General features: G+C 39.6%; 1 protein-coding gene across 1 annotated transcript in view; it reads left to right on the top strand.

Annotated features, from left to right (window-relative positions):
- The window catches only part of LOC135216469 ((E3-independent) E2 ubiquitin-conjugating enzyme-like), a 561446-nt gene that overhangs the window by 138009 nt on the left and 400383 nt on the right, over window positions 1-23054 (top strand). The window contains 1 exon segment of the mRNA XM_064251838.1: window positions 15389-15492. Coding sequence (XP_064107908.1) covers window positions 15389-15492 — 104 coding nt within the window.

Here is a 23054-nt window from a genome sequence, read left to right as displayed (position 1 = left end):
AGAACGCGAATACGGGGGTCCACTGTATTTTACCTCTAATACCTATGTAATAACTCTCCATAAAATTTCCATAAAATTTTTTCTAATTATTTTGCATAACCGCTTTATGGTCTGAACGGCATTTCTACAAATGTTCGAACTCGTTAGACAACGGCGTTAGCGGCGCTGTTAATTGAAAATTGTGCCGTAAAAATACTTTATTTTTTTAATGAATATTTTTGACGACAGCTGTAAAACCGATTTGCCGCTGAGCGATTGCGCTGTTAACTGCGGGCCGCCTGTACTAGGAACGACTTAGATAATCCCGTCATTCTATTTTCTGCCGTGCTCGACGAAACATCAAGTTCTTACAGCAGCTTGTTCTTATTTTCTGGTTATATCACCGGATTTCGGTAGTGTTACAACCACAGGAATGAATTCATAGCCTTCAAACTGGAAGAGTCATGTCTTTTGCTTGTTTTGTTCAGATTAACATCTACTGGATACTTGCAGTCTCCGGGAATAATAATGGCCTTATACATATTTCTTGAATGGATCACTATTCAAGTAGATCAGATACTTTTGCATATATTTTTTTACTTACCAGGCTTAATACAAGTCGTTGGTCATGTATTGCCTTCAGTAATTAATCTTGATGTTTCGTCATTACTTAAGGTCAAACTTTCGTTTTTATAATTTGCTTACTGGCCATGAGCTATTAGCAAGACACGGTGCCGGTAACAGTTACCTTAGAACAATCCTTTTACACTCTTAATTGTTCACCGGATATAGACTATTCTCAAGTCTAAGGTAGTGATTACCTAAAGTAATTCTAAAAGTTATTAATTCTTTTATCCCAAAACTTTTGCATTTATTTACTTAATGGGATTAGGCTACATGTAAGTTGCCCTTTAATGATTACCTTTAAAGTAATTTATGAACGTTGCAGGAATGTTGCATCATTCCATTTGGTGATATTGATTTTGGGATTTTATGTACCTGTCATATGTTTTGTTTACCATGCTTGCGATACTCACCACTTTCCTTTGCAGAGACAAAGGTGGAGGTTTATAATATATTGAGGAGAGAATGGTGTGATCGTTTGGCTGCGGGAGGTCATAGGCAAATTATCCCGTCAATCAAGTATTAATTAACTACCGGATTTTTGCTTCGGCAGTAGTACTTCGGTATGTTACAGAGAGAGCTGGGATGGCCCGCCTCGGTACGGAGGTATTTTCCTACTGTCATACAGTCGTGAATGTTCGCGTTTGGTAACCTAATCTCCAACTCGCGTGTTGGACTGGAGCTCAGGCCACTCAAGTCAATTAGCGGAGTATGAGCGAGGCCACCATGAGTGCGTAATCGGTTATTGAATTCGTTTAATTTGAATTGATATTTCAGTGTAAACGTATATACATTTACATTGATTTTCAATACTTATTTTTTTTCTTTATCACTAATTATAGTGGATTTTGTTTTGTTACAATTATACAGAATGTGCACGTACATTTACGTGATTTGAAAGAATAGAAATGCCTTCATTTCCCTATATGCCAGAAAATTATTCATACACAGTAGTTAATAATTGATTACTGATTGCTTATTTTCCTACAGTTAAATAAATAAGTTAACTGAGATCACGAGAGTCGCTGATAACTCGCCTCTAGTCTGTCGAGGTTTCATTTTGCGTTATTTAATACAAAGACTGAGTATAGGAAACACTGATATTATTCATACATTTTAACCACTCCTTCTTGCCTAGTTACCAGAATTTCATTAACGGTAGATAATTTCGATTATGGATCGGTTATTTGCATAAAGTATAAGTAACTGAGATTTCCAGAGACATTTGCATCTTGCCTCTTGTCTGTTCAGGAGCAAGATCCTAAGCTGACATAGTCAGCTTATTTAAAAACACCAGCTGTCTGAGCGTCCACCCCTTGGCGCCAATAGCTGCCAAATGCCTAGTTTTCGGGCTCCAGTGGCTGCTGAGTGCCCAGTGGGTTTTGGGCGCCAGTGACTGCCCTAGCCCAGCGTTTCGGGTCCCAGTGACTGCCGAGTGCCCAGTGTTTGGGTTGACAATGACTGCCCAATGGTTCAGGTGCCTATGTCTGCTTAACGCCCAGTGTTCGCCTTTCACCTTCCGACCACCTCATGCCTCCCAAAGCTGACGCCATTTCTCTCCTATTAACCCTTTTATATCATCATATGCTCCTGCTTCTGGCTCTATCACTTCCTTCCCATGCCTTTGCCAGCATTTTATTTCAATTATTGTGAATTTATCAATTTAACAGTGAAGTGTTGTGCAGTGGAGTAGGTAGCTCAGGGATTGTGTACAGGTAGTCGCTTCCTCAGTCAAAACTGTTGTTGGTCCAGGTATTGACAGACAGCCACTGGAAAGGCATCTTTCTGGATGTGATAGAGGAGGTGACTCTCTGGCCCCGGGTCGGATCTCCTAGACTTAAAGTCACTGTCCGTGGTTCCCCTATTCTCACAGCAGAACAGCCACATGCAAAATAGGAGAGGACAAACTGGTAGGTGAAGGAGTGCTAGCGGTTGACCCCGGTAGTTGCCCCCTCGGTCGAACCTGTAGCTTTTCCCAGGTATTGGCAGACAGCCATTGAAAAGGCGTCTTGATGGATGTGTAGTGAGGAAGGATTTTTCCCCCCTCTGTCGAACCTGTTGTGAGCTTATAGGTTTTGATTGAACGCTGCTGGAAAGGCATATCAGTGACAGTGTACAGTTGTAGTCCTATTCCAGTGGTTTGTCACCTAATAGATTGCGTCGATGACGTGATTCTTTGGTCTCTCAAGCTCTGAAGTATTCTTTGGTCAGTGAAGCCTTGCACCCTTGCAGTCCTGCTTGTCCAACTCCTCACAGTCTATGTTTGTTCAACTCGACTGCAGACCCGACTTTCAGATGTTTTTCAACTTGAGACTCAGCTGATTCAACTCTCAGTTGATGTTTCGACTCGCAACTCAGCTGATTCGGCTGAGGTAGTCCGATGGGAGTTTTTTTTCCCCCTCCCTCGGTCGAACTGGTCATCAGTGGTCATCGAATTAAAGAAAAGTTAATTTGCTTCTGATAGCTAGTCCTCTCCCAGGCGTTTGCAGCCAGTGTGTCGACTCGCACGTTACTTTTACTGTGCTTACAGGTTCAGATACCGACTTGTAGGTCGCAGAAGTGGATTAGAACTCGGCTCCTGCGTTGGTATATATGAGCCTTCTCAAATACTTTTCTTTAATCCTAGACAACTCATCAGGAATAGTACCGATTCTCATGATGAGCACCAGGTATGGTGCCTAGCTGCCTAGAAACGTTCTCGTATGAGCGTATTTTGTTGAGCACCAGTTCCCCATCCAGGCACTCTGCCTCTGCACTATCGGGGGTGTTCACTTCCTTACTTCAGCTCGCTTGGCATTTTTCCACCCCTCACTTGGCAACAGCTGTTGGTAGTCTGGCGCTTCCTATTGGACGCCTTATGACAGTCTCCCTCGTTCACTTTCGTCTACACTAGGTGATCTTTCGTTGGCCACCACTTGAACAGGACATCATGAGAGTTGAGAAAGAAGTTTTTCATGTAGTCCTCATTGTGAAGTTTCAATCACGTAGACAGATGCTTGGTGAGAAGTAGCAAGTTCTTGCCATTGTTTGGCGCAGTCAACTCTACCTTATTCTTTCTCTCATTCCCACTGTCAAACCAGTTGCGTCTGTTATCAGTTGTACCGTTCAAGTAATAGGCGTATGCCTGTAAGTTAATTCTTCTGGTGTGTGACCGAGACAAATACTAGTACCTTCTCTTAATTTCCTAAAACTCAGGACAGCCTTCCGACCTTCCAAGAGTTGCCAATTTTTATTTTGATTTTGGTGATGTTTTGGCAACAACTCCACAGAATTGGAAGTATCACAGAACAAAGGGGTTTTCTTTCCCTCATGTTGCTGTTATGTAGGTGCTTGAGGGTATCTGTCGTGCACTCAATGGCTCTACAAGATGAATGCATTCCAAGGTGGAATGTGCTACCAGGCAACTCAGCCTACGGAGTCACATGAGGAGCAGTGACTGCCTTCTCAGTGAGTGTTTCTGTGCTTAACTGTTTAAATTAGTATTGCTTCTCCACTGTTTAGGTTTAACTGCTAATTTGGATCTCTGACCGGCCATCACAGACTTAGTCTCTGGTTGGCTTTGGATTCTCGCTTATGGTTCCTATTTTGTACTCCACATTTTGCCATTGCAAGAATCATCGGACATAGAGATTTGTCTCTTTAGACTCATTAGCATCTTTCTGTTTACCCCACGATACGAGTATAACAGAAGTCCATAAGTATGCTTCGTTGCAATTGATCCATAGACCACTGCGATGATTCAGAATGATTTCTCAGACAAACACAGTGGTTTTTGTCTTCCATATTCATTTTCTAATTCATAAAGTGTTCAATTACTAATTGTTCACCCAGAATCGGAGTGACTTTGGAAGACTTAGCCTGATAGCTCTGCTTCCAGTTTGAAGAGAAGAGTTCCTCCCAGATCCTATCTCTTTGTTTAAATGTGTTTAAACTTTTCTGTCCTCCAGTTTAAATGGACTTCATTTTTAAAACATTGTTGTGGAGTGTTTTTTGTCCTACTTTGAAGCAAAGCTAAGGATGTAAGAACTACCTCTACCTCCTTAGTTTTCAGGCGTTGATTGCTCATTATGCCTATTTTGCCATCAAACAACCAGAGGTGTGAGCGATCTTTGCATGTTTTATGTAGATTTAAAGTGTTGAATTTTTCTGTATCTTGTGACCATTTTAGTGACTGGCATGGCATTGTGGAAGGAAGCATTGGATGTTCTCATATTATTATCTCTTCACCTTTTCAGCAAGGTGAAAACCTGGGGGGTACAGTGTACCTGGAAAACCCACCAATCTTAGTGGATGGGTCTTGACTTTATTTCAGTGCAGGTGTCCGTGTATTCTGGTTCTTTTATTAAGATGCTGCACCCAGGGCAAGGGCGGGCACCTATGAGACTTTGCTAGCCATAGGTCTGTTTTCCTCACTGCAAAGTTTCCCCTAAGTAGGAGGCGACCCTTGGCTTTACCGCTACACCACTACAAGTTAAGATGAGCGCCAACCAGAGGCAGTAGCTATTCACCTGCATAGCTCTGTTAACTGATAGGAATGACAAGCATTGTTTTTTTTCAATGCAGGCAACTTTTCTATTTCAAATTCATTACATATTTAATGCTTTGGAGTAGAATATGTCCATGATCCCACCTCCATTCAGTGTGGAATCAGCTATATAATTACTGGGTAAGTCACATATACAAAAGTGATATTTTTATAATAAGATTAGATTTTGTATGTACTTACACAGTAATTATATGATTGGAGTCCACCCACCTCCCCATTGATGGACATCATGCATAAAACAGAATGACGTGATTAGCTAAGTCGTTCCCAGTATTGCCATAGTGGGACAGCAGTGTAGATCTACACTGAGCCATTGAAGCTCTACCTGGGAAATTTGAACTTAGGCTGCCGTCAAGTAGAAACTCTTAGCTATATAATTACTGGGTAAGTATATACAAAAATCTAATTTTATTATAAAAATATCTTTTTTGTTTTATTCATCAGTTACAAGCAACTCTGCTGTTCATGGTACAATATCATGTGGGTGCAGAGCTAGTTTATCGGGCAATATTAATTATGGATCTATTCGTGATGTATTTTGACTTATAATTCATATGTTCTAGTAGAAGTGAAATTGGCTGAAAGTTTGGTGCTCTCATAATACTATTTTAATCATGAAAAGTAACTACTTAGTCCTTACTACAAGCTACTTTGTAGCTTCTCACTAGTCACTATGTATTTATATTAAGGCAAAGGAAAAGAAACAATAAATTTCATATAAGTGACTTACTGAGTAATTGCCTAGCTAAACTAGTTTCTAACTCTTGCTGCAGCCTTTAATTTAAAAATTGCTTTAGCACTTTGATAGTTTAGTGTAGGTGACAAGCCCTTCTCACTTAACAGGAATGTAGGAACAACTTAGCAGACAACCTCAAGTAAATGTCGGGGGTTGGCGGCAGATTTTGTACATTGGTTTTCGATTGTATTACTGGATTTGGTGAAGTATTATAGATTATTTTGGAGCAGTCTTCAAGCTTTGTTAGCTTTTTATTGTTTAGGATCAGGAGTTTCATATTATGTTTGATTCTAATTCCTCTTGCCTTTACTATTGTGGCAAAGGTTGTAAGACCAGATTGACTAAATCTTGCTATAATTCACACACATTCTGCAGTAAGTGTAGGGGACAAGAGTTTAGTAGGGAGAAAACTTGTGCTGAATATCTTGATTGGGATGAGAAAAGTAGAAGTTCTTAGATCTCATATAAGTTAGTAAGGGATAGGAAGAGGAAAGCGGCTTCTAGAACCGGGAGACAGTCACAGCCTAGAAACAAGAAGTAACCTATGTTAGAAGTTAGTGAGCTCTTCGTTCTACACTCATCCTCAACTTTCTCTTAATCCTTGTCCTCCTACTTTCATCCACCTATTTCTGTGCCTGGCTCCTTTGCTTCTGACCCTTCTGCCTTTGCTATTAAGAATCTAGATATGATAAGGTATCAATCTAGAAGTAAGTACTGTTGCAGTGCAAAGTAATAGTGTAGTGAAGAAGAGGAGGTGGCTGCTCATCTCAGTGGGTTTCTTAGATCAAGGTCACTGTTTAGGGACTTTTGATATGGACACAATTGGGGCAGTATGATGGCAAAAGATTGGGAGGCTATTAAATGAAACCCTTATGTTAATTTACCTAATTTATTTCCTTAATACTACTGAATGGAAACTTCATTTTTTTATCACCATGATTCTTCAAAAAAACTTATCCTCTTATACCAAACCAAACCTAGCCTAACTTGAAAAATACCACGACCCCCTGAAGAACCTTAACCAGATTCCTAACCCTAAATCTATAGTTTTCACATAAGTGACTTACCAAACAATTACAAAGCTGTAAGCTTTCTTACCTGGCAGTCGACAATTCAAATTTTCTGGTGCCGGCGGCGCTGCCATTATTCATGTAGGTGATACAGATCCTGCCCACTTTCGGGAATACCCTGTACTGCTAACTACTGTCAATTCGTTTTCTCCTGGCCATGGAGTAACACCTGTGGTTTTCTTTGCTGGCAACTTTCGTCACCATTGGTTTTGAATCACATTTGGTGAAGTAAAAATTTCTTGTTTTTTTTTCTGGTTAGCTGCTTCATTAGTTTTCAATCAGCCAGGAGTTTAGCTTAGAATGTCGGACTCTAGTTCGTCTTCTGTTTGGTTTTGCAGCAATGGCTGTAAAACAAGGATGGCTAAGCTTTGTTACGATCCACACTCCAAGTGTGTTAAGTGTAGGGGACAATGCTGTAGTAAAGATTTAACCTGTGCCGAGTGCCAGGATTTAGATAAGCAGGGGTGGAAGACTTTTAAGGCTCATTTAGAAAAGATGGAGAAAGATAGGAAGAGGAAAGCAGCTATTAGAGCTGGCAGTAAGTCTAGTGTTGAGACAACTCATTTGCCTTTAGAGGCAAAGAAGCCTTCTCTTTCTTCCCCTCTTTTATCGAACATTTCTCCCGTTGATAGTTCTACTTCATTGCCAATCACTCCATGCTTCCGATCCTAACACCATTGCCAATTTAGAGTCCAAGATGGACAAGAAATTTGAGATTTTGGCTAAATCATAGGTTTGTCTTTTCGCACGTTTGTGGAGAAATCGAGTGTCAGTGACAAGACCAGACCAGTATTGTGCAAAGTGTCAGTGTTTTGTCTGAGGAGGCGGCTGTCCGTCCCCCATTTCTCCAAGACAAAGGTCACTGTTCCTCTCCCCTGCACCTGGGAGAAGACATACCAGAAGTCGAAGGGAGACTGGGGGGGTATTTTGCCCATGGTCAATCGTTGACTCCGTCGATCCTGTTGACTCGCGGTTGTAGACTAAATGCCGCTGGAATGGTGTAGATGTGAGTTAGATGCATTTTTCGTCTGATTAGGATGTGCCTTTGCCTGATAAGAGACGACAAGTGTGGAACAAACTCAGTGTCGTGTCCGTTAAAGAGACATGCTGCTTTTGCGGACTGTACGACTCCGCCAGTGAAGAAATCAAGAGAGCAGTGGCGTCCTCAGCCATCTGGCACAGGAATTTCAGGAGTATCGTCAGTCTCCAGAGAATGTAGTTCTGACTGACGACAAGCTATCAAGCTCTGAACAGCACTTTCACTCTCGCATTATCGACTCCCTTCATATAGTGTCGAAAGGAGTCTCGACTAGTTTGCCTTCTGCGGCTCACAGCGCTTTTGCCTACTACTCACTCATCTTCTAAGAAGAGCCGCTCAACAGCTATGACTTTGACTTTGGAGGCTCAGAAGACCAGCACTTTGAGAGATGATTTGCTGTTTGGTCCCTTCAAGCAGCAGTTCCAGGAACTTGTGGGGTTCTTGAAGGAAGTGACAGCTCCTAAGAGGTTCTTTCTGAGGACGAAGCTCAAGAGTTGGAGTCAAAATCTTCCTCGGCATATTCCAGTTTGTTGAGGTTTTTACTGGCTACGTACCTGGACTGCTTTGAGCCAACATTGCCTTTGTCCCCACCATCGATGTTTCATGAAAGATAGAAAGGTGCCATCTTCAGGATTGCTAAAGCTAGTTCGGTCTCAGTTGGCCAAGAGAGTATTTATAAGGAGTTGGACAGTGGCTGTCTTAGAAACAGGAGTCAGGCTAGGCCTCTTTTGCCTATCCCCCTTCGAAACTGCAGAATAAGACCTATAGATTCTATGTGACAGGAGAAGTGCCTTCCTTGGGAGTTTCTACCTCCTCTCAAGGGGACTTCTCAGATCTAGTGGATGTAAATAGAAGAGCAGCTTTTTTGGCTGCGAAGATAATATTCTCCTCACCCAATTTCGATCACCTGGTGCACAATTTGTTTAAGGTGATTGAGGTTTTCAGCTTTTTAGATTGGACTATGACAGTGTTAGCCAGGAAGATAGACGAGTGTCAGTCCCTAGAAGAGGAGTTTTTAATGGACTGGCTTAACTTTTTGTCCTGCGCAGACAAAGCAGTGAGAAATGGATTGGGTGAGCTTGCTGTACTCTTCACAATGGTTATACATACTCAAAATGATGGAACTGTGGTGCTCTTTTGCATCCCGAGGAGTTCTGACAAATGAAAAGTCAGCTTTGATTATTTTTGCCTCTGTGTAAGTAGCCACCTGTTCCCAGAAGAAACAATTCAACAGGTGTTGTCGGACCTTGAGAAGAAGTCGACGAATGATCTGTTGACACAGTCAGCGAGACGCCCTAATTATCCTCCTGCCACAGGAGCTAAAGCTTCCCCTCTTCAGAAGCTCCCTTTTAGGGGGGCCAAAACTTGGTGGCAGAATAGGCCGAGGACTAAACTTGCATGTGCCAGCGAAGTTCACCAAGAAACCTCCCTTTAAGCCGTCAGATAAATAATCAGGAGGTCCTTCATGCATCTGTAGAGGCGAGACTCCATTACTTTTGGGAGAAATGGAGTTCGAGAAGAGCAGTGGGAAGTCCAGGTGCTTCTAGAAGGATATGCAGTCCCTTTTGTGCTAGACCCTCCGCTGTCCAATGTACCCATCTGCTTGACAGCGTACTCAAAGGGATCAAGGCGAGCTTTGGCTTTAGCCAGAGAGGTAGAAGCACTCGTCAACAAGAAAGCCATAGAAGGGGTAACAAACAAGAACTCCCCAGGCTTCTACAACAGACTTTTCGTGCAGAAGACAAAATTTTGGATAAAGAGCAGTCGGTCGGTGATGTCTGCCCTCCAACCGGGCGAGTAGGTGATTTCTCTCAGCATGAAGGGCACATACTTTCATGTTCCCATTCATCAAGAATCCAAGAGATTTCTGAGGTTCGTCTTCAAAGAGAGGGTTTTCCAATTTAGAGCCCTCTGCTTCAGGCTATTGACGGCTCCCCAAGTAGCCACACGTATGCTTGCTCCTTTGGGAAAATGGCTACACCTGATGGGGATCAATGCAGCCTTTTACTTGGACGACTGGCTCCTGAGGTCCAAATCCAGTTGTCAGTATTTGAAGTCACTGGGTGGATGCTTATTTGTCTCAGGATGATTTTCCTTCACCTGACGTGGCATTTGAATATTTTATGGATCAAGAAATTATGGATACTTTGTGTTCTCGAATAAATGAAAGGGATAGGGCTCTGAGCGATACCGGGTAACCAAGAGCGATGGCACTTGAGTACCACAATGGTCCATGGGAAAGATCATGTATCTTTCCTTAGATATATATATATATATATATATAATATATATATATATATATATATATATATATATATATATATATATATATATATATATATATATATATTATATATATATATATACTAACACTTACATACATACATACATACTACATACATACCATACATACATACATACATACAGACATACCATACATAATTATATATATATATATATATATATATATAATATAGTAACTATACATATATATACTATTATATATATATATAATATAATATATATATATATATATTTATATATTATATATATATATATATATATATATATATATATATATATTACACACACACACACACAGTAGGGCCTCGATAATCGCGGGGGATAGGGCCCAGAACCCCCCATGATAAGTAAATACCCATGTTATCCTGGTAACCCCCCTAAAAATTGCTTTAAAACTGCCTACTTTAATAATTAACCCACCCAAGACCACTATTTCAATGTTTATAACTGCCTACTTTAGTTCAAGCACCAAATATGTCTTCAACTATCACCTTAAACTAAATTCAAGACAGTTTCAAAGTTATTCTTTCCTATCTTCAATTTCCCCTTCATCAGATCAGCAAACAAAAGTATATTACCTAACAATTCCTTTCTATTTTCATGATTTGGCTGCTGCACCAAACTAAAAGTACAGTACATAGTATATTTATTTTGTGAATGAACATATTTATGATAAAAAAAACATGATTTACTGTAAAGATTACAGCACCCAACTATAATATTAATGTATAAACAGCAAAATACAGCAATAAAAATCTGTTTTTGTCTTTTGTTTACGTTTAGAATCAGCTGATGGATGTTTATTACCGAAAGAATTATTTTGGAAAACAATTTAGTTGCTAAAAGAAACGAATTTATTAATGGAATTATTATTATTTTTAACTTTGTACATAATAGTTTATATTATGATACAGTATTTCATATTTCATTGAGAGAGAGAGAGAGAGAGAGAGAGAGAAGGATAGAGAGAGAGAGAGAGAGAGAGCGAGAGAGACGAGAAGAGAGAGAGAGCTTGGGATGAGAGTAACTGTTGAATAGCTTGAGAGAGCAGCTTGGGACGAGAGTAGTTACCAGCTTAGCTCGAGGATAACATAATGAAATTTGTATTTTAAATATTTTTATGGTGACAAGAAATGAAGCATGGATAGTGATAAGATATTCTCTTGTATACTGTTATAATGTGATAATCATTGAGTCAACTATAAAAGTTGTATTGAAGCACAGTTTCATAAATCACAGAAAGAATAAAAATATGGCAACATTTGTACCAACAAATGTCTGGGACCATTTTGTTCTTTTATTACGATAATAATAGATCAGTATTATAGTTTTTTCTGTAAGTGATGAGAGAGAGAGAGAGAGAGAGAGAGAGAGAGAGAGAGAGAGAGAGAGAGAGAGAGAGAGAGAGCGAGAGAGAGAGAGAGAGAGATTTTGAGAGAGGAGAGAGAGAGAGAGAGATTTTGCTATTTACATTCATAGTAGTATTTGAAAATTTGTGAATGAGTGTATCCTAAAAATGCATTTAGTCATGAAAAGAAGAAGAAAACAGTAACTAGTGAATCTTGCTCTATGATAAAATTCGTGATTTTGTTAATTTTCCGGGATATAGGTAGTATTTGGGCTCCACAAAAAAAGTAAGTAAAGTGATTTGTGGCAGAATTTAGAGGATACTTACGTAAACGAAAGAGACTAGGTTTGGTGACGTCACGGTGGTCATACGTATTTTTTTTCGTGAATGAATATACATTTATGATAAAAAAATAGTTACTGTACTGCTTAGGGTACCATACTGTAATATTACTGTAGTCACATCAAAATAAAGTAATCATTGTATGCTGTAAATATGTAAAGTGTATTTTTGTCTTTTGAAAAATGCATTCCCCAAGGAATTATTCCTTGAAGAGGCTTTTTATTATGAAGATATGCCAATAATATATAAGATATGCATCTTATTATGAATAATAATATATAAGGTAAAAATGGTTTTATTACGTTTATGCTTCGTCGCCGATCGCAAATAACAATACGATAATCTATGACAATTATCGTTTGTATGACTGCAGTGTTCAGAGAAGTTGATTACGTTATACCAAAACAATAATGAAGTTCGAATTGAAAATTATGTTTTCCTAAATGTTATTACTACTGTAATTACACTACTACTATTAACATTTCTAAAAGGGTAAGAATGACAAAGGTGCTGTTAAGTGTAACTCAATGTTTACATTTCTGCTGGCCGCTCAACTACAAGTTGATGTCAATGATGTGGAATTATTCCATGAATAGGCTATATATTATGAAGATATGCCAATAATATATAAGGTGAGAATGGTTTTATTACCTTTATTGTCCGTTTTAATATAATATAGTATAATATATATATATATATATATATATATATATATATATATATATATATATATATATATATATATATATATATAGTATAGTATATATACATACATACATACATCATACATACATACATACTACATACATACATACATTACATCCATACTACATACATACATACATACATACATACATACATACATACATACATACATACATGCCATCGCTCTTGGTTACCCGGTATCGCTCGGAGCCCTATCCCTTTCATTTATTCGAGAACACAAAGTATCCATAATTTCTTGATTCATAAAATATTCAAATGCCACGTTTGAATTAATTGGTATGTATATATGACTTAATTTTATTACGAAAATATCATTTTCCTGGAAGTAACTTACCAGGTAATTACATAGCTGAATCCCACATTGATTTTTTTTATTGGGAGTGGGATGAATGGATATTCTACTTCAAAACACAGGTATGATAATGATTTTGAAATAGAAAGGATAGCTAGCATTGAAGCATTGCTTCTTGTTTCCTTATCCAGTAAGAGAGCTACTGCAGGTGAATACTGCATCTGATTGGTGCTTATCTTAACCTATACTGGCATGGTGGTTGAGCTGATACCTAAAAAACCACAACCCATCCACTGAAACTGGATGGTACTCCAGGTACATTGTACCCCCAGGCTCAACAAAACTTAACACCTAACGTCAAGGTGAGGAGAATAAGGAGAAATTCCTGTGCTTCCTCACCCAACACCATGTCAGTTACTAATAATAGTCAGAAGGTACTACATTACAAACAGTTTTTCAAATAGTAAGACATGAAGATCGAATTGCAATTCTAGTACACAGGTCGATTACATAATAGAAGTAAGGAAATACTATTGTGTCTGAAAATTAATGAGGTAGAGGTTGTCCTGAAATCAAGAGCAATAACTTAAAAATAGGTAGAATGTCCTCCTTAGAAATAAGTCCCTAAGGAAGAAGGACAATGCTTTCTTAGTTAGAACAACAGAGGTTAATGGGTGGCCCTCTCATCTTCTAGGTTATGAAAGCCCTGACAGGACAAAGAACTCTCTCTTATTCCTCAAAGCTAAGGATGTCCATTAAGTTGTTAACAGAGCAAAAACGGTTCCATTGTTTGATGGGTCCTCATTCTTGGCTAGAAAACCTGGGAAGTAGTAAATTGTCTCTCTTTATGAAAAACTTTCTTTATCTATGGCTTGGATCTCACTAATAAGTGTAGCAGAAGTCAAGGCCACAAGGAAGAGTCTTCAAGGAAAAGTTTCTCAGAGAAGAAGAATGTATTGGTTCCAAAGAGGGATTTGTCAGCCACTACAACAATACATCCCAGTTCCAGGAGACCAGATTTTCCTTCCTTGCTTGGACGTATCCAAGGACTTCAAGAGATCATTAAACACTGAGTTAAACATAGCTCAATACCCCTTAACCCCTTCCCACCCAGATGACAGAACTGCTTGAGAGTGAGAGTAGACTATACCAGATAAACCTGAAACCAAATATCATAATCAGAGTACACTTTTCTTCATTATTTATGTTTCTTTATTGATTATAATGTAATATGAAAGTGTATGTTTGTGTATATATATCAATGCATGAATTTGTATATATATGTATGCATGCATGTATGTACTCTCAGAATTGCAATTCGATCTTCATGTCTTACTATTTGAAAAACTGTTTTAATTGTAGTACCTTCTGACTGTTATTAGTAACTGGTGTTGGGTGAGGAAGCACAGGAATTTCTCCTTATTCACCTCACCTTGACATTAGGTGTTAAGTTTTGTGGAGCCTGGGGGTACAATGTACCTGGAGTACCATCCAGTTTCAGTGGATGGGTTGTGGTTTTTTAGGTATCAGCTCAACCACCATGCCAGTATAGGTTAAGATAAGCACCAATCAGAGGCAGTATTCACCTGCAGTAGCTCTCTTACTGGATAAGGAAACAAGAAGCAATGTTTCAATGCTAGCTATCCTTTCTATTTCAAAATCATTATCATACCTGTGTTTTGAAGTAGAATATCTATTCATCCCACTCCCAATAAAAAAAATCAATGTGGGATTCAGCTATGTAATTACCTGGTAAGTTACTTCCAGGAAAATGATATTTTCGTAATAAAATTAAGTCATATATACATACCAATTAATTACATAATCAGAGCCCTCCCTCCTCCCTTCTCATAGACATAAGGGCACTAACAGATTGAGGGTGTCTGCTAAGTCGTTCCTACACTCATCTATCAAAATGCTACTGTGATTTAAAAAAAAAAAAAGGCTGCAGCATGATTTAGAAACTATAGCTATGTAATTCCTTGGTAAGTATATATGAAACTTGATTTTATTATGAAAATATCATATTTCTAGTTGTAAAAGATAAAATTGTACCATCTATCAAAATCCTGCTAATTTTTTTTATCTAAAATCCTGCACAGAAAATTGCTGAAGGTACATTGCAAGAATATTGACAAGTGTAGTGATATTCATAACAAATTCATCATGAAATTAACTGTAAATAAATATACATCTTAGCTAGATCCTGTGAAAGAGAAAATTGTACCAATGATCAAAATTGATTGAATTTATTTGATCTTTTATTCTGTACAGAAAATTACAGTGGCTTTTATTGCCAGAGTATTTACAGGTATATACTGGTGATATTGATAATTTTTTTATCCATTCATGGAATATCTTTTATGTTCAATTATCCTTTAGGTTGTGCAGCTTGGAGTTCGATGGCAGTGTCGTGCATTTTCAAATGACCCTAATGTAGACAAAGAACAGCCAAAATTCCTTGTTCAGGGAGAAGACTTGAAGAGGTGGGTGACTACTATAGTAATTTTCCAGCTAAGGGTACTAATTTGCTGTGTTAAAAGTGGAATGCACTGATGCTTATTACTTGCGCACAATTTTTAAAATTTCTTAAAGGAAGCTAATTATAGTTAGCTCTGACTGATTATGTAATCAATTTGGGATAACAAACACCTTTGATTTTTAGTTCATTTTATGCCATGCAAAAACAAGGTTTTCATTAAGGAAATTGAAAAAGCTATTATAGATTTTTAAACCTTTTTGTGTACTCATTATTTAGATGTGTCAAAATTGTTATAGTCAAGAATTAATGTGCAGTTTCCTTGTTAAAATTACGTAGCCTGAAATATTCTTGATTATTCCCAATCACTTGGCTCTACAGTAAGTTTCCAAATTGAGGATGTTGATGAAATTTCTTGGCTTGTGAAACTGTGTATAAGTCCATAAATTAACAGTACCTAGATTTGTTCCTTCGAAAATGCAGACCTTTGTTTTTGTATGAATACCCTCAGTAGAAGCTGGTTTGGTAATAGAAGCCTTTTGGTGAGTAAGGTGAGTAACCATCTACTCGTGTGCCCACATTCCCTCACTTTTTCTTTGGATGCTGTCATATCAACACTTCTTCTCCTGCTGCTGTTTTTTGCTGATCTCTCTTTGCTGCATGCACTGAGGAAAGCTTGTCGGTGTCTGCATGATTCTCCCAGCTTTCCATGTGTGGTGGGATCTTGCTTGCTATCAATGAATGTCATTTGTATGCTCACTGGTCAGCTACCAAAAACCTCCTGTTATGCTTGCACTATTTCTGGTGTTTTCATCTAACTCCCTGTAGTTCTCTACCCAGCACCAGACCTGTTGAGAGAGCCCTTCTTTGCTGCCTTGATGTATTTGGCTAGTGCCAAAGGCTTTTCATACTCTTTTCTTCCCACTTTTGAGTTCCTACTCTGACAGGAGACCCTCTTGTTGTATTTGTACTGCTCATGCAGTTTATGCTAATTCACCTCCCAGATATTCTTCTTGGATCTCTGCTTCAATTTCTGTGTCCTGTGCTATAAGGAAAGTGCTGTGTGAGGGGCATGTGGGATGGGAACAATCACTCCCATTCTTTTTTTTTTTCTTCTTGAAGATTTCCTCTTTGTTTCAGAGCCTACCATTTCTTTCACCTTTTGACACGCATCCTTGTGTTTAGTCTTTGGACCATGTGAGAATGAGGAAAGAGAGCTCAGGAGTTTTCTCACTGTAAGAGGTCATATTGGAATTCTTGCAGATGCCATTCTTTTTTTAATGAACAGAGGTCTTGGACCTTCTTTGTTTCTTTCAGGAAGTAGGAAGAGGAGGAACTTCCCTTGGTTCAACCACCCAGGAAGGAAGATATTCATGGGAATTGTGCTTGATTCACACCTGAATCTTTTGATCTTAGTCTGGTTCCTTCTATGTCAACAGAACACTTGAGCCATGTGTCTTGAAAGTAATCTTCCAGTTGGGATGGAATTTTTTTCTGTGTAATGGTGGAGGGTCCTTCTCTGGTTGCAGTGGAAGTTGGTCATATGACGTAGGGATCATAACAGATTGAGTTGTATAAGTACTTATGAGGTGGTCAGTTTATGGGCCTCTGGTGGTTCTTTCAAGCTGTCCCCCAAGTCTTGGCTTGTTAGAGGAAGTACTACTTCGCTGAGGATGTAGCATTGCCCTCTGCTTGGAGAACATCAGTATGCAGCCTAATGTACAGCCTTCCCTACAGGTACTTCATAATGGAGGCAGTATTTCTCCACTAGCTAAGTGTGAACCAGAAAATTGGTTGCTATGGCCTCTTTCCAGGTATCATTGTGATTTGATTTGTGGTTCAGTGCTTTTAGCAGCCTTTGCTTTTTCCTGGTTGCCCTTTATGGCACACAAAGCAAAGTTAAGAAAGAAGTTGGTGTCAGTAGGAAGGGTGCTGTCCTTCCTCTCTCATCAGTCTGTGAACCTGTGGGCCAGTCTTGTCTTGAGAAGACAGGCTCCTTGTTCTTTTTGAATAGCAGAGCTTAGGCACCACAAGACAAGAAGCATACCAAAACCCAGGACCTAGTGATCTTCTGAACTGTTTTGTTTATGACTGTTTTTGGCAGTTAATGAAGGGTATAGCAGCCAAACTTAGCTGCATGTCTATACCTAGAACCTTGAAGATGGGAAGAGTCCAGGCTTCCTCTGACTACCCAAATAAGGAGTAGTACAGGCAATCCCTGGTTAACGGAGGGAGTTCTGTTCCCAGCCGAGATTGGTAACCGAAAATTGTCAATAATTGGAACAAAACAGTAATTTTGGTAATAAATGGCATTTACGACATCATAAGCACTGACTGGCACTGAAAGTTGCTTACTGACACCAACAAACCACCTACCGAGGCTGATAAACTGCCTACTGGCACTGAAAATTTGGTCAGTGACATCATTGTAGAAGTGTCATTAAACTACAGCGCTGTTAACCGATGCCATTGATAAGCAAGGACTGTTTGTATAGTAATCTTATGGTAAGGGCCTAGAGTCCTTCCAGCACTTTTGGCCTATTTTTCAATCTTGTAGGTATGGGGATACCTGTGAAACACCCAAGTACCATGGCAGCTTCTGGGCCTAAGTACAGTGGTACCTCGAGATACAAAAGGCTCAACATACAAAAAACTCGAGATACGAAAGCAAATACGAAAAATTTTACGGCTATATACAAAAATTGTTCAAGATACGAAAGGTTGTTGCTGTAAAGTCCGAGATTCGCCCGGACCACCGATAACAATTTTGAAACTCGCGCGCCGCCAACTGAGTAGACTCGCCAACATCCTCCTGCTCTCCCATTGGTTCCTGATGCTAGTCACTGCCATGAGATCCTTTTCTCCTATTGGTCAGCATCCCTCCCATGATGCATCTACATAGCGGCGTGCTTCTTCGGCCACTGCACGACATCATCGGTATTGTAAGCACGCGGTATTCGTTCATTCTAACGATTTCGTTTATTAATGTAAATTCGTTAGTGATTTTGTTGTAGAATACTTTATCGTGTTGTGTGAGAGCTTTACTACATATGTATTTCGTTGTAGAAATACTTTATCGCGTTGTGTGAGAACTTTACTACATACCTATACGTACTACATAACATAATTACGTACAGTATATACGTAGTCATGGGTCCCAAGAAAGTTGAAATTCACGGAAAGAAGAGGATGCTCTCTTTGGAGACGAAGATGGAGATTATCAAGAAGTATGAAGCTGGTGTGTGATTGAGTGTGATCGCCAATGAATACGGCCGAAATCCGTTGACAATAGGCACCATCCTTAAGCAGAAGGATGTCATCAAAGCAGCTACACCTTCCAAGGGCGTCACTATTTTGTCCAGCAAGAGGACCCACGTGCACGACGAGATGGAAAGGCTTCTTCTTGTCTGGATAAAAGACAAAGAAATCGCTGGCGATACGATAACGGAGACGGCAATCTGCCACAAGGCCAGCGCTATTTGATTGCCTAGGTGGAAGACGACGGAGGAGAAGGGACATCAACGCCAACCCCAGACTTCAAGGCTTCGCATGGGTGGTTCGAGAAATTCCGTAAACGGACTGGCATCCATTCGGTGGTGCGGCATGGGGAGGCGGCCAGCTCGGACACTAAAGCGGCCGAAGCCTTGAAAAAGACGTTCGACGAGATGATGATCAAGGAAGGCTACAGTTCTCAGCAAGTCTTCAACTGTGATGAGACGCCTTTTTTGGAAAAAAATGCCTCGTCGGACGTACATCACGCAGGAAGAGAAGAAGCTACCCGGGCATAAGCCTATGAAAGACAGGCTTACGCTCGCACTTTGTTCGATCGCCAGTGGGGATTGCAAGGTGAAGCCCCTACTTGTGTATCATTCGGAGACTCCTCAAGCCTTCAAGGCTCACAAAGTGCTTAAGGAGAAGCTTCCAGTGATGTGGAGGGCTAATGCGAAAGCCTGGATAACAAGGCTTTTGTTCACCGAGTGGGTAAATCTGTGTATCGGCCCGACAGTGAAGAAATTCTTGGAGAGAAGCGCCTCCCTCTGAAATGCCTGCTGGTGTTGGACAATGGCCCTGCTCACCCTCCTGGGCTTGAGGAAGATATCCTAGCGGAGTATTCCTTTATCAAGGTTCTTTATCTTGCGCCTAACACCACCCCTCTCCTCCAGCCCATGGACCAGCAAGTGATAACGAACTTCAAGAAGCTGTATACGAAACATCTTTTCAAGAGATGTTTCGACATCACCAATGCCACAAACCTCACCTTGCGTGAATTTTGGAAGGAGCATTTCGACATCGTCATTTGCATCCGACTCATCGACCAAGCTTGGCAGGAGGTTTCGAGGCGAACCTTGAATTCCTTGTGGAGGAAACTCTGGCCTGATGCCGTATCTGCCCGAGACTGAGGGATTCAACGTCGGCGAAGCTGGTGCTGTAGATTCAGGAACAGTTTACGATCCTGAAACTGTTTCGCAACCAGATCTTGACGAGATCGTTGCACTCGGCAAGTCCATGGGCTGGTCGTCGATGAGGACGACATTAATGACCTTCTCGAGGAGCACCAAGAGGAGCTTACGACGGATGACCTGAAGGAGTTGGAGGCCATGCAACATAACGTTGTTCAAGAGGAGTTCTCTAGCAGCGGCGAGGAGGAGGACGAGGACTCTATGACAACGGCAGAAATTAAGGATGCTCTAGCTGCTTTTCATAAGGTGTAATCATTCGTAGAAAAGAGACACCCCTAAAAGGCTTACACAGGTCGTATGCTTCCACAGTTCGATTACGTTTGCCTGAGTCATTTAAGGAACATTGTCAAAAGTAGGCAGAAGCAATCTTCCTTGGATAGTTATTTTTTAAAGAGGCCCTTTAGTAGGAGTAGTAAGCAAAAAGGAAGAACCAAGTGATACTAAAAAACAGAAAGTTGAAAGTGGTGAAGAAGTTGAAATTTTGTATAAGAAAAAAAAAAAGTATAAAAAAATAAAAAAAATGTAAAAATAAATTTTTTTAATTTTTTTTATTTTAGGTTTTTTGTAAAGTTAAGTGTTACAGTTTTTTAATGTGTTTCATAAAGTATAGTTTATGTTTTCCTTACATTTTTTTATGTGTTTCGTAAAGTTAAGTGTATGTACGTAGTATTTGCCGTTTGTCCTCCTCTGTCGCCACTTTCGGAGATAGCCTCACTCGAAAGGTAAGGTTCCACATTTTACTACATACACACGTATGTACGTACAGTATTTCTTGTATGCCATGTACACTAATACACTTTATTTACAGGTATATTAGCAGTATGTATTAAGTTAGGTATTGAATGGTTCAAATTGTTGTAGTATTTCATTGTTTATAGGTCAATTTAGCTTTATTATGAAATTTACGGGGGTGTTTTTGGAGGGCTTGGAACGGATTAGCCATTTTACATGTAAAATGCGGTCCAAGATACGAAAACCTCATGATACGAAGGCCGCCTCGGAACAGATTAATTTCATATCTCGAGGTACCACTGTAGTTCCAGTACCTCAGGATGGCTACAGACTACCCTTTAAACCAGAGGTCACTTACCTGATTCCTAGACTAGTGATGTTTTGGGCCATCTTTATGGGATTTCTACAAGCTCTTGCCCAATCAAGAGAGATGATGGCCGAGCTGAGTAAAGATGTGCTGGAAGTCACAAACAGCTGCTTTGTAGGCTTCTATAACAGAGACTCATCCTATTGGAGAAGACAGTAGGAGACATTAAAGATTGGTTGTCAACTTTTCCCTTCTTAAGTGGGTGTTTCCATCAGATTTGGCTAAAATGGAAGCTTGAGATTCATTGTTAGCATCCATGATTTTTGTGGACCTGAAGAATGTTAATTTCCACATACTCATCCAACAGTGGCTCTAAGAAGTACATCTCCTTTTCTATGATGGGACTGTCATTTTTGGACTGGCAACAGCCCCAAGGTGTTCACTTGAATTTTCACACTGTTGTTGCTGCATCATCTCAATGATTGGCTGATCCTGGCATCTTTATTGGTGCTGTTGGTTCATGATTGAGACCAGCTGCTTGCACTTTGCTATGATCCAGGGATTGTGGTAAACTGAGAAGTCAGATCATATCAACCAGCTGGCAAACTTCCTGGTCAGGCTATAAATAGAGTAGCAGCCAGGGTCTATCTCATAGATTATGGAACAACCCGTTCAGATCAGTTCCTGTCATGGCAGGAATAATCAGGGTGGTTTTGGTTGGTCGTTCTCAGTCTCGTGGTGTCTTTGTAGGTTTGTCTCATTGGCAAGTCCACCTGTGCCCACTACAGTGGTGCCTGTATAAGCTCTGGTTTCTCACAGAGGATCCTTTTGCAAGTCAATGCCTCTCACTCGAGAAGTAAGGATGATCTTGTTTGGTGAATGGAGGACAAATACTTCCTTGTGGTAACTTCCCTTGAGTACCCTAACCTGGCACCAGGGAACTTTTAAATTTGCAGACCTATTGATAGGATACATAAAACAATGTCAATCAGTGAGTTTGGTTTGTCAGAATACATTTTGAAAGAATGCACAGCTGAGTATCTGTCTCATATTACTTGTAGGTTCTTGTGCTATATACTAAAGTTTTTTATATCACATATAGTGGAAATGTACCTTAGTTGGGCCAGTTTTAGTTTGCGTTTTACTCTTTGATGAAGAACAGTTTTCTTGTACTGTTGCAGTATAGCACGCAACCCTTGATACCTCTTTGGTAGATATAGTGGTTGTACACAGTTATACAGGACCCAAACTCTGCTACAAGATATTTCTCATTGTAAGGTATGATGTGATACATTAAAATGTCTTCTGATCCACATTGATTTCCTTTTCAGCCATGTTCCTTGCTAACCAGTTACATCATTAAGTACCTGTTACTATGGGCCTTATATGCAGTTCATTGAAGATTATGCTTCATGATAATAATGGACACATGCTTGGCACCATAGCAGGTTATTGGCCAGTAATTTACTTCAGATGTAGCTATATTCTTACTCTGATCATGTTTTAAAGAATAAAATAAAATGAGGCAGACATAAAAGGCAGAGGGATTCAACTACAATGGTGTTTTGGATCCTAGCCACCCCAAACTTCGGTTTTTTACAGGTATCATCCTCAGATTTGTCACAGCTCTGAGATTCCAGTTTCTGTCATCCAGGAAACAGGGAGCCTTTGAGTATCTTGTGCCATAGGTTTTTATACCATTAATCTCTTAGTTGGGTCTTAATATTCTTCCCAGTGGTGAAGGATATCTGGATCTCCTTAATTGTCAATGCTCTGTTCAGCATATGCAAAGCCCTGCATACACTGGAATTCTAATGTATTGTTCAGCAATTCACCTACATTAATCATCCTACCTTTACTAGCTCATATGTTATATATGAAGTCCAGTCCACTTAACTTGCAGAATCGTCAAACTTATGCAAGGTAATTAATAGCTTTATCAATGAGTGGTTGAGCAAGTCAATATTTTGTGTACTGTATAGTATGTTTAACAAATATTAAAGTATTTAAAAACTTAAATATTTCAATTTATTTTATTTTATTAAAATTCAATTTTCCAGGGTGAAGATG

The sequence above is a fragment of the Macrobrachium nipponense genome, chromosome 6 (genome assembly GCF_015104395.2).
Source record: "Macrobrachium nipponense isolate FS-2020 chromosome 6, ASM1510439v2, whole genome shotgun sequence".
Taxonomy (NCBI): domain Eukaryota; kingdom Metazoa; phylum Arthropoda; class Malacostraca; order Decapoda; family Palaemonidae; genus Macrobrachium; species Macrobrachium nipponense.
This window is presented reverse-complemented; position numbering and strand designations above follow the sequence as displayed.